The 12,765-nt window shown below is 36.3% G+C and overlaps 1 protein-coding gene across 2 annotated transcripts; it reads left to right on the top strand.

Moving 5' to 3' along the window:
• The first annotated feature begins 324 nt into the window (after positions 1-324).
• LOC145579355 (apoptosis inhibitor 5-like protein API5) lies at positions 325-12,474 on the top strand. 2 transcript variants are annotated; one of them, XM_081636591.1, is made up of 17 exons: positions 325-514; positions 610-761; positions 890-1,051; positions 3,007-3,106; positions 3,183-3,248; positions 6,632-6,726; positions 6,852-6,926; positions 7,088-7,237; positions 7,770-7,835; positions 7,912-7,977; positions 8,801-8,911; positions 9,064-9,153; positions 9,256-9,362; positions 10,061-10,172; positions 10,970-11,035; positions 11,120-11,223; positions 11,929-12,474. In XM_081636591.1, exons 2-17 carry the CDS (start codon positions 636-638, stop codon positions 12,134-12,136), a joined length of 1,704 nt encoding a protein of 567 aa, XP_081492717.1. In that variant the 5' UTR covers positions 325-514; positions 610-635; the 3' UTR covers positions 12,137-12,474. The 2 variants fall into 2 exon arrangements, with proteins under 2 accessions (XP_081492717.1, XP_081492718.1); XM_081636592.1 differs by having other exon boundaries at positions 325-761.
• Positions 12,475-12,765: the final 291 nt, after the last annotated feature.

Raw genomic sequence — 12,765 nt, 5'->3', positions numbered from 1 at the left:
AAGTTACAAAATTTTTAACAACTTTTATATGTGGCCAACCATCATGTGGTTATTTCGTTAGTGTTATAGGGATACTTTGTTAGTATTATAAAGGTTACTCGCTCAGTGTTTCAAAAGTTACTCAATCCAGTGCTATATGGGTTACTATGTTATATTTTACAAGCAGCCACATATTGTGACCAGCCACACATAAAATACACCAAATTTTAAAATCTAGCCAAATAAAAGTAGGGCAACACAGAAACATACAATTACTCGCCTCCGCACACCATAAATGTGGAAAACAAAACCATAACCTCCTAGCATTCTACTTGCAAGTGTTATGACATTGTGACTACTACTATTAACTCAACTTCAAATACACCTCCATATCCTATACTCCCAAAACTCCCAATTGTACCGTTTTTCCCACAAAACCCTCCTTCCTCCAACTCCACCCCCATCATCTTCTACACTATTCCACTCTCTCAATAAACACACACCTTCAAATTTTCGCTCCTCTGCAGTTTTCTCTGTAAGTCTCCAAAACCCACACTATATATTTTATAAACTCAATTATTTCATGTTCCATTTTCATCTTCCTCATTTTCTCTCTCCTCTACTTTCCAGGCTTTTCTCTCTCCTCTTCTTCATCAATGGCTGACTCCGCCACCACCACCACCACCTCCGCCACCACTCCCGCCGCCTCCGACGACGCCAAAGACATTGAGAACCTCTACGAGTTTGGCGAGCGTCTCAATGAAGCTAAAGACAAGTCTCAGGTTTCCTCTCCTTTTTCTCTCTCCTCTTTTTTCAATTTCTAGGGTTTGTTCTTTTTTTAGGTTTGTTTTGATGTTTAATTTGATTGTTTTGAGTGCTGAATTTGTTTGTTTTTGTGTGTGAATTGTAGAATGTGAAGGATTATGAGGGGATAATTAAGGCTGCGAAAGGTAGTTCGAAGGCGAAACAATTGGCTGCTCAGCTTATTCCGAGGTTTTTTAAACACTTCCCTGACCTTTCGAGTAGTGCCGTCGATGCTCATCTTGATTTGTGTGAAGAAGAGGACCTCGGGGTTAGTGTTTTCTACTATTTTCAGTGACGGCTTGTGATTGTATATTCGTTCGGAATTGGATTGATAGTAGCGTTGATAGTTTAATTTGAACTAATGATGTGACGACTAAGTTTGGACGGAAGTGTTTTGTTCGAATTCCGTTTTTGTATTTTAGTATGTTTTGGTAATCTTAAGGTTTAATGAAAGTGAAACTAGTAGTTAGAGATAAGATTCTCGTCGTAAAGGTTGGTTATTGACACATGTGAAGTTGCTGCTTGATGTCTCCCTCATCTTTGGGGTCTTTGTTTGCATCAAGTGATGGTTGAAGTTGCTGCTTCGATGAAATGGTTGCTTTAGGTATAAATGCAACTCTTATGGCTTTTGGGATATTATATAATCTGTAAGGATTGGGTGATATTGTGCACATAGCTTGGAAATTGTATATGAAACAAATAATGTATGTTTGCCTTCTTGGCAAATGCACATGACATCATGACCTTTATATCTTCAAAATGTGTTTCTTCTTGCTTCTTGCAATTATTGAGTTGTGAATAAAAGAATAATTGGGACATCATGACCTTTATATCTTCAAAATGTGTTTCTTCTTGCTTCTTGCAATTATTGAGTTGTGAATAAAAGAATAATTGGGAGGAATGGCTGATCATTTGGAGTAGCAAGTCTGCTGATGGATAAAGGGTTGTTACATTATTTAAAGAGTGTGCCTTGCTGAAGGTTATGCTGTTTTGGTTATGAGAGTAGGTGACTCTTTGAGTAGATGAAGTGTTTTGTTTGGAGGCAGTGATTTGAGTTTTGTTATGAACATGTACAATCCTCAAAAAGCACAACCTAATTTGAGGTGCGTGATATATCAATGATGGTGTAGCTTGATATATCAACGAAGGTGTAGCTTATGTGATCTTTTGGTCTTTCTCATGAGACAAAAATTGATGTTACCATATTTCTACATATTGTAGTCAATCCCTCTAGGCTCCATGATGTAATGGTCTTATGGAAGAAATCAAGATGGATACTTTTTTACCTTGTGAGAATTCTACTGGAGGGTAGAGTTGACTTAGAGTGTTACAAGTATTCTTGGTCTTATAGTAGGCCTTTTAAGATTCCTATTCTTCACCAAGCAAAAGTATTCTTTACAAGATTATTTTTAGAAGGCAGGAGTTTCTTGTGTAAGCAAGTGTTAAGAAGAACGAGTTGTTTCAAGATCTTTAGTTACCTCTTACATGTCATGTCATGCCTTAGAGAGTTAGAGCTATTGTCCATTTTTTTTTCCTGTTTTTTTTTTTGTTTTTTTTGTTTTTTTTTTTCCTTCTAATTTTATCCAATCTTCTCAAATGTGAAGTTTTGGATGAGATGCTTTACAACAAGAGTGTTCTCTAGTATCCTTACACCTTTTGTTTATCCACTCAAGCATACCTTACCAATTGAAATTATTTTAACATAATACTGTGTTTATTTTTGACGAATTTATGCTTTTTGCAATGTATCCTTGTGCATGTGTACTTGCTTATGTATGTCTGTAGCTTTGAGATTTTTACCTGCTTCATCAGTTGTGCTTTTCTTTAGGCTCCTTGACTTGGCGGTAGCTATATATACGTGAATTTGACTCATTGTGTCTTATGTTTGCGCCTTGAAATCAGTTAATTTAGGAGCAAGGAAACGAGATACATTTGTTTTATTGTGTGACAATGATAGTGGAGTAAAAGGCATTCTTATTTTATTTTATTAAAAAAGTGTTGTTTAAGCTGCTTCTATTGTCAGTAGAGCTCTGGAGATTTCATCTGCTAGTAGATTTTCACCCCACAGTTTGTTTTACGTGTATTTCAAGATTGATGAGACAAATCACATCTTCCTTTTGTATTACAAAGGTTGTGATAGCCATCATATGTTTTGATTTTATGGCTGTTCTATCTTTGGGCCTTTGTATGACTGAAACACTAACTTCCCTAGTCTCTTTGCAGGTTCGTGTCCAAGCTATAAGGGGTCTTCCTCTTTTCTGCAAGGATACACCAGAATATGTCTCTAAGATCGTGGACATTCTTGCTCAATTGCTCATGGCTGGTAAGATATGTTTGTTTTGCTTTACTTGGTAAACCTTTGGTTACTTTCCAGATTGTAATGTATTATTCCATGACAGAGGAGAACGTGGAAAGGGATGCAGTTCAGAAAGCCCTGATGTCTCTTCTGAGGCAAGATGTAAAAGGTGCGTTACATTAGAATGCACATCATCTATACCTCAAGTAATTTTCAAATGGCCAGCTACAACTCCTATGTCTCTAACCTCTCTTTGATTTTAATTGCATGAAATTTTCTGAGTGATTTAATCTTGGATGGTTAAGATATATCCTGGACACGCTGGATTTGTTCATTTGTTTCATTTTGCAGATAGTATTAAAATAATTAAGTTGTGTCTAGTTTGGCTAATGAGGCTGTGTTAGTCTAGGATCTGTTTACCTTCATTCTATATTATCTTCCAGTCTTCCCTCATGATTAGCTTTTCTTATTTGAAATATTAATGCAATATTATTTCTCTGTTGAAAAACCATCATATTACTATTTGTAACTCGTCAGTGTGGGATGCTAAGCAATAATTACCAACTTCTTAGTCCTTAATTGATGTGTGTACTCTTTGAAAGATACTTATTTGGAATGAGTGGTGTACATTTGTCTAAAGGCACTCATTGTTTCTGAAGGACTGATTCTTTAGTACTTACCTCCGTTTTTTTTAGTTCACACATATTCCTTTTTAGGAAGCCTTTTTTAGTTGACATGTTTCCTTTTTGGGTAAGTTTTTTACATTGCATTTACTAGCTACTCCACTTGCTTTATCATTTTCTCTCCTCTCCTCTCCTAAATATGTGTGCCTAAATTGAACGCATTAACTAAATAGAAACGGAGGAAGTATAAAATAGTTGTAGAGCTAAGGGAGTAAGACGACATTTCAATTAGACAAGTCAATATTAGTTGGTCTTTAATACTAGGAACACCTAGATGCATCTTGCGGGTTTTTTTTTTATAATTATGAGTTAGCGTTTGCCTTATTTTTTTTTTTAAGTTTGAAGTTTTAGTCTTCTTAGCCTCTTATGTGCCGCATGTTGTCCTGACTTGGTATAGATATTCAACTAATAGGGGCTGAAATGCGTCGGACTGTATTTGACGGGCTGTATTAAAGCTTCCAAGTTGGGCTGTATTTGGTGCCTTTACTTCATGTGTTAGAGCTCTTTTTGTAGAGCTTAGGATTTAATATGATTAAATTTTAGCAAAACCAGATTTGTTTTAGGTAAAAGATATTCAACTAATAGGGGCTGAAATGTGTCGGACTGGAAAATTGGAGAAGCAGATCCTACAAAAATGAATTGCATGCTTCTTCCTTTTGGACATTTTTTTTGCCAATAATACATGCTTGATAGGAGATATTGATCTGGTATCACATGAAGGATATCTGAAAAGGCTTTGGTATAGATTCAGTTGGGTTTTGAACATGATTTGTTTAGATCTTGCTGTTCAGCTTCTATGAGAATGTGCTCACATTGGAAATATGAAAGGTGTGAGACTGTCAATAGTTGCATGATCTACCCTTGAAGTTGAAATATAAGACTAGTCTACATAATAAATTGGATGTGAGTCAATTAATTTTAAAGATAGACAGGTGCGAGGTCATTTTATGGTCATCAGTTATGATTGGGCATCTTGCCTTATGGGATTACTTTACCCAAATATTTGCCTGTGGTCTCTAAATGCTAGGTTTCCATTCTCCATGGAGGAAATTTCTGTTTGAATAATTTATGTTTAGGCTTAGGTTTAAGAGAGCGCATTTTGTTGAAGACAAGAGGCATCTAAGTAATGTGGCTGCTAGGGCAAGGTATTTATCTTGTCCGTCAGTTGATAGTTCAAGCCTCTATGCAGTACAATTAGCTATGTTACTCCGACACTTCGCTTTGCCTTGGGTGTCGCGTGTCGACACGACACGACGCGCGACACGACCCTTGACACGGCTCCGGAAAAGTGTCGATCGGAGGTCGGAAAAAGTGTCGATTTCCCAATAATCTTGTTTGTAATTTTAAATTTAGGGTTTAAGTCAATAATCTATCTAAAATTCATGAATTGCTGGACACATATAGACAATCAAAGTATAGGGCTTTTGGTCGCCCAAAAATTCTGATTTCACCGATGTGTTTTCCGGTACATTGTACAAATCGCCGGCGAGTTGTGGTCGCCGACTGTTGGAAGAATGAAAGAATTGTTTGTAAACAAAAAATAAAAGAAAAGACATGCCACTATGCCAGCCTTTGAAATTTTGAAGAGGAGAAAGGAGAGATATTCAGTTTGAACTTTGAAGCATGCATCCGTTTTAATGGAGGAGAGAGAAGAATAGAAAGAGAAGGCAATGAACTTGGAGCTTCAACTTATTTTTTAATTTAAAAAAAAAGGAAAAGAAACAAAAGAAGACTAAAAAGTGTATTGGAAGTTGGAACATGGTCCTCTTTACTATTAGTGGTCCCTATTTACTATTAGGTGTGGAAGACTAAAAAGTTTTTAATATTGTTTATCATGTACAAACTAAAAAGTTTTTAATATATGTGGTATATTTTTCTGTTTTATCTAATTATTTTTTTATCTAAATATTTTTTAATTATCCTTTTTTTTTTAAGTGTCGGAAGAAAATTTTTGGACACTTTCTATATTAGCCGTACCCTAAAAATTAGTCAAGACACTCCTTTGACCATGTCAAAGTGTCGGCCAAAATTTTGGAAGGAAGTGTCGGACCCTCCGACACCTTGTCGGACATGACACTCAAGTACGAGTCGGAGTAACATAGACAATTAGTATACTTCTGTGATGCATGAGTGCATGACTATTGTTGCATATGCTTCCTGGGGTCCAAACCATGTTTTTGATGGTTGGATAGAATTTTTTTTTTTTTTGCAGTTTAAGCTGGGATACTTGGTGGGGACTAGTGAATAGGATTGAAATGAATGATATCAGATTGCATTTGAACTCTGTGTTTTTGAGATGGAGGTAAATTTGGTAAATTTCGCTCACAGCTCAGAACCAGTTTTACTTGCTTACTAGTGTCTATAGAGCTTGAGGGAGCAGTAGTGTAGAGGTGGATAATAAGGGGTTGGCATAATCGCTTAAGAAGACAGGTGTTATACCTTCTTGCTATCCCATTTCATGGCTAATGGGGTTCTCTCTCTAGTCCTCTAAGGTCACTTCAACTTCACTAATAGAAGTGTATATGTGAACCTAAGGTCTTTTAATTTGGCACGACTGATGCTTACTTTAATTCAAAACATATTACTGTGGCAGTAGTTTCAGGAGCAGTAGCAGAACAATGAAAGGTCTTTTTTTTTTTTCCTTGATTTGGAGAAAGTGGCTTTAAACATAGATTTGAAAACAAGGGGCTGAGTCATTGTTTATTGTTAGGTACTGCCTTATTGAAGCTTTAACAGAGCACTATATACTGATCTGTGGAACATATCATTTTTTCTGGAATTTGCAATACTTGAATTTTATATCCAAATATTGGAAATTCTCAGAGATTGTTGATGTACTCCGTAGTATTTAATGAATTTTCTGTTGCAGCATCATTATCTGCGTTGTTTAAGCATATTGAGAGCATAGAAGAGAGTACAGATGAAAATATTCGGGAGAAGGTCTTGGCCTTTATAAGAGACAAGGTACAGTATTCTATTTACCTGTTACTCAATTCTGATCTGCAATATCTAGACAGATCCATTGTTGTGTAGAGTAACAATAGCAGGTTGTCTTCTCTGTTTCAGAACTAATCAAGCTGTATGTGCAGGTTTTTCCTCTCAAAGCTGAACTTCTGAAGCCACAAGAGCAAATGGAAAGACATATAACTGATTTAGTTAAAAAGGTATCATTTATCTGCCAGTATTCACCCATATTGAGTAATAGAAGTATCTGGACTCTGCTGATGACTCCTGGTAGCTGTATAAAACTACTTTTTTTAAAAAATAAAATAAAATATGTTTAATTAGTTTTATGTAATTTTATTGACTAGTTAATATCTTGCAGAGTCTGCGAGACGTAACTGGTGCTGAATTTAAGATGTTCATAGACTTTTTAAAGAGTTTGAACCTATTTGGTGATAAAGCTTCTCCTGAGCGCGTCCAAGAACTCATTGAAATCATAGAAAGCCAAGCTGATCTGGATGCACAATTTGATGTGAGTCTTTATTTGTTTTGGCTATTAATTGCCAATACCTTCGTTTGATACCTCAAGGAGTTATTCTGTGTACGATTATGACTATTGCATTGTTTGTTCATTATACATAGTTTACAAACCGGATGTCTGGCTTAATGTAGTTCTTGGTCTTTGTTCTGGGAAATTCAACAGATATGAATCATTAGTTCATAACATATATATCCCTGTGACTAATCAAACATAAAATATTTTTCCCAATGAAGGAGTAGTAAGATTCCTTGCCTTTTTAGCAATCCAATTAAGCTTGTTTCTAATGAATTATAAATTTGGTTAGTAGAATTATGGTTCTGCATTTTGGATATCCTTTTCTTTTCTTCTGCATGATGAGCAAATAATGCTGCTTCTGGTTTTTCTTTTCTCTGTATATCATATCTTTATCCCTTTTCTCTCTTGGGGCAAGGGAGGGGGGATTGCATGCAAAATTCTGTTTGTAGGGTAGGGTATTCAAAATGAGTTGCCTAATCCAAGTTTGTTGATCTTCTTCCAATTGCAGGTCCTTGATGTAGATCATATTAACAGGCTTATATCATGCCAATACATAGCCATTCCCTTTTTCATGGTAATTATTGTCTTTTGTTTTACTTTAGTCCATTAATTAAATTTCCTCCTTATAATGATTTTTGTGTTTTGCACAGCGGGGTGCTTCGAATAGCAATTTCCTCAATTATGTGAACAAACATATAATTCCAGTTTTTGAAAAGGTAATTATTCATTTCAGCAAGTTATTTTCCAATTGCTAGTAGCACTCAATCTGTGTATAGAAGAAGTGATGCTTTCATCGCTTCTCTGTTCAATTTTTGTTTTACTGGATTTTTCTTCAATTATATGGAATTTTAGCTTAGTAAATAGTCCGAAGTAGAATATAAGAAACTTGGATGGGTATATGTAAAACAGGGGCTTATGACTCATATCAGTAACAACTTAGGCAAAAGGCTGGAGGCAGACTGAGATGAGCGAGATCCATAAGACGGGCTTATCTTAAGGAGGCCTAGGATGAGATTTCTAAATTGTCTATATTCACTGTATTCAGGCTTATCAAGCTAACCTTTTGGGGTGGTGAATAAGCTAAAATTAATCAAGTTGAGCTAAAGCCCAGGATAATTTTTTTCCTCAAGTGTGTTTCTTTCTAAAGTTGGGATCCCACACTCTCACATTCAATTAGAAAATACCCCACTATTACTTATCACATCTACTTTAAATAACATAATATCCTACTATCTCCTTTCACATCAAGTAACAAATGATAACCAAATTACACCTCATCACCGTAAACTATGTGCCATGATATGTGTCAAAACTAATTTGAGACTGAGGGAGTATTAATTTTATGGATTCCTTCATGGTATTAAAAGTCAAGCTTTCAGGGAAAATTCAGTACAGAAATCAAATTGGCTAAATGAAATGGCTCTTTAGCATCTTTCATTAATTTAAACTGGTCAATTGGGTTTTGGATCAAATCTTGAAGTATAGTTTTTATTAAACCTATATTCTGATTCTGTTTTGCTACCTCCCATCTCCTCTCAGCTTCCAGAGGAACGAAAGCTAGATCTGCTCAAAAATCTAGCTGAAAGTTCTCCATATACCACACCACAAGATGCACGGCAGATCCTTCCTTCTATTGTTCAGCTTTTAAAGGTATGTGTTGTATTACCTATTTCATTTGTTTTTGAAATGCAGGATGTGAATTATCTGAATATTTCCAGATAAAGAAAAGGCTAATATTGTGTACATGTGGTTTTAGAGTATTGGCTCTTCTTAAAATTTCTTCTTTTTGAAATTTGTTTCAGAAGTACATGCCTCGAAAGAGGACTGGGGAAGAGATGAACTTCACTTATGTTGAGTGCTTATTGTACACGTTTCATCATTTGGCTTCAAAGGTTATAGTTTGCTCACTATCTGTCTTTCTTGTCCCTCATTATGTATGAGCTTTTGTTGTTTTTCTTACTAAAGTTAGTTTTCTCTTGGTCTATTGCATTCAGGCTCCCAATGCTTCCAACAGCTTATGTGGTTACAAAATTGTAACTGGCCAACCATCAGATAGGATTGGCGAGGACTTCTCAGAATACTATAAAGACTTCACTGAGAGGTAATTGAAATCTATTGCACTTGATATCCCTAGGATGTTTCATTGATAATGGAAATAGTGATTAGTGAAATCAGATTTAGTCAATGTCCAATGGTTTTTAAATAGCAAGGATCAAGAGACTTTTAGCATAAAATTCTTGTTTTGACTAGTCCTGGTAAAGATCCACCATTGAATAGTGGCACAACAATATCCATTGGACTTTTGATGCTACATACTTACGTCAAGGACTTGGGGGGCCAGGTCCCAGCCTGCCTTACCTGGGACTTGTTGCGTGCTGACTTGTCCTGAAACAGCCTTTTGGTGCTTACTTGGGAAGGCTTTGTGTGACTACCTATTTATGCTTAGGCATATCTGGGTCTTGAGAATGATTTCAAGGTATTATGTAGTTAGTCCCTTTGCTCTAAGATGGAACTTTAAAAGTTTCCTTTCAGTTGCACGAATTTAATGACTGGTTTCTTCTTTTAGATGTTAGGAAAATCATAAATGTTGCAAGTAAATCTTAGTTTTGATTTGGGATTGGGTAGAGGGCCATAGGGAGATGTGGATTCACAATTTCTTATTGGCGCTTGCTAAAGTTAACTAAAGAGTTGCAACCCTTCCATTCATTCATCCGAAGCATGTAAAGCCTGTTACTTTTACTTCGTGAATTCTTGCAAGAGGTTATCACTGGTTAATGACATTATAATTTGGTTGTACAGGTTGAGTTGTGTTGAGGAGCTCTCTAGGGCTACCATGAAAAAGCTAACTCAGGGTATGGATGAGCAAAACAAGAGGATGGCATCCGCATCCAATGAAGTTAAAGACAAGATTGTAAGTAAAATTCATTGTCTATGTACTACACTACTGCATCTCAAATTCTCAATGCCACACCTTTTTAAAAATGAGGGGAGGAGAAAGGAGGAGAGGGGGGGGGGGGGGGGGGACTTTAATCCTTCACTTGTAGCAACCTACTTGGTATTTGCTAAGCACTACTAAATGGTGGTAGCAATGTATAAAAATGCTCAAGGTGTGCTGAAGCGATAAGGGTTATGCAGCACCTAGGTCGCGCCTCTTTGAAGTGAGGTGCACTGTATAAACAGTTAAAAATAATGGCAGAAATTTGGTTCAGGTGTGCCTCGGGTGCTCCTAATAAAAAACGCCTCGCCCAAGCAAAAAAAAGCGCTTACCCCCTATTGCCTTGCGCCTCAGCGCCTAGGCGCGCCTTTTCAAACACTAGGTGGTAGTTGTAATGAGCTCCCTGGTGATGCTGATTGAACGTAAATTTATGTAGAAAAACACCTTGTTTAGATTGTTAAGGTGGAGAAGCATTACCAGGGAAAATGTTTTGGGACTTCCCTTGCAAATTATTTGTAAACTAGTTATCAAACTTATCATTACCCCATTTATTACTTTATACCAAAAGTACTGTAAATTTAAAAGATTAAAAGAATTATAAGTTTTTATAAGAATAATTGAGAGGATTACAAGTTCTAGACCCCGATATGGAGTAATATCTGTTTTGATGTTTGATTAAAGTAAATTTTATAGAAGAGATTGTAGAGTACTAGGGTGTGTAATTTTAATCACATTGTATGTGACTAACTGACTCTGTCTTTGATTTTGTGCAGAAAACTGAAAAACAAAATGCTACGACGGGATTGAAAACCTGCAACAACATTCTGGCTATGACTCAGGTATAAAAAAATTAGTACCTTCAAGCCTGCATCCTTCATGAAGTCTCAAAGCAGTTTACCTAACTTGTGCTTTTTCTGATTCAGCCACTGCATAAAAATTCACCTTCATTTATTGGTGACAAGAGGATCAACTTATCATGGAAAGAACCAGTAAAATCAGCTGTCCCTTCAGTTGCTGCTAATGCTGGGTGAGAATTGCATGCCAACTCATAGCTTGTATCTAACTTCTAACCGTCATTGTAACTTCTTCTAGGGTACATGGCCACTCTTAAAAACCGAGCAAGAAATCTTAATTACTAAAATCTAGGTTCAGCTAATAGTTTCTACTATAAATGTACTTGTACAGTGAGCTAACAATATCATTTTAAAAAAATCCCAATTCTCAAACCCTGCTGGTGATGCTGTTCATGCCTATCGAGCACTGATTACTTAGCCTAATAAGACATCTTAATTACTGTAAATAGGTTTACCTAATAAATTGCACGATCAATATACATGTACTCTGGAAGAACAATATCATTTAATAAAAAAATCCCAATTCTTGAATCCTGCTGGTGATGTTGATGTTGATTATGTGTTAAAATTTCAACATATGATAATTTAATTTATCTGTTAAGTATGTATAATTTCTAGTATCTGAATTATATTAACCATCATTCTTGGGAGGTGGGGTGGAGAGGCTGCTCCGGTCAATAGCATTTGCCATTTGCCTGTTAGTAAAGAAATAATTTGTTTGTATGTACAGAGACTATTCGTGATCTCATAGGCATGATATGGGTATTTTCAGAGGCTTCCCTGAAATAAATATATGTCTGAACTTCATAGAACATTATTTGAGATGTGTGTATTATTATTTCTTTGGCTAGATGTAGTAAATTCTTGTACTTTTACAGGGTAAAACGGCCTGCTGGTGCTGCTGTTAATGGCTCCAACAGCAATGCAGCCAAAAAAGGTCGTGGAGCTGGAGGATTTCAGAACCAGCTTGTTAACAGGGCATTAGATGGTATTTCCCACGGAGGGAGAGGAGGTGGTGGTGGTGGTAGAGGGGGCAGGGGAAGAGGAGGCTGGGGTGGACGTGGTAGAGGGAGGGGCTACAGGTAAAATTCCTCGGTTTCAGTTTCTTTTGATAATTGACGTGCAATTGGAAGTGGAAGAATAGTTGGTTGGAACTCGGATAGCTATGTACAAGGAACGCGGCTGTGCCATAGAATGTACCATAACTGCTCTTGACTGGCAAATGACAAAATTTTCATTTAGGGAAGGCGGTTGAGCTGATGTTTAGCATGTACTTTAGTAGGGTTGGGATTTACTTTATCACATTCTTAACTTAAACATTTGTTTAATTTGAGACATTTTTTTGGTCCTTTATATTTTTATCATTCCTCAGGGGGATTGTATTTTCTAGCTGGCCTTTATGAAGTTCCCCGTCTTTGACGTAATTATCCATAGTTTGTGGGATTTTGCTTGTGTTTTGCTCAGTAATAGTTTTGATGTTAGTGCTTAGGGTACGCAGATAGTTTTACAACAGGTACACAGCAAAATCGGATTAAGGCCCTGTTTGGTTTAATGGAAAAGGTTTTCATGGAAAATGATTTTTCCATTTTTTATCCATTTTCCTTTGTTTGGTTTGTTAAGGGGTGGAAAACAAATTTTCAAGGGTGGAAATTTCCATTCTTAATGATGGCAAACATTTTCCTTCCCAAAACAAGGGAAGTCATATTTTCCTCCCT

Source organism: Chenopodium album, chromosome 14 (genome assembly GCF_948465745.1).
Source record: "Chenopodium album chromosome 14, dcCheAlbu1.1, whole genome shotgun sequence".
In the NCBI taxonomy this organism is placed as follows: Eukaryota; Viridiplantae; Streptophyta; class Magnoliopsida; order Caryophyllales; family Amaranthaceae; genus Chenopodium; species Chenopodium album.
This window is presented reverse-complemented; position numbering and strand designations above follow the sequence as displayed.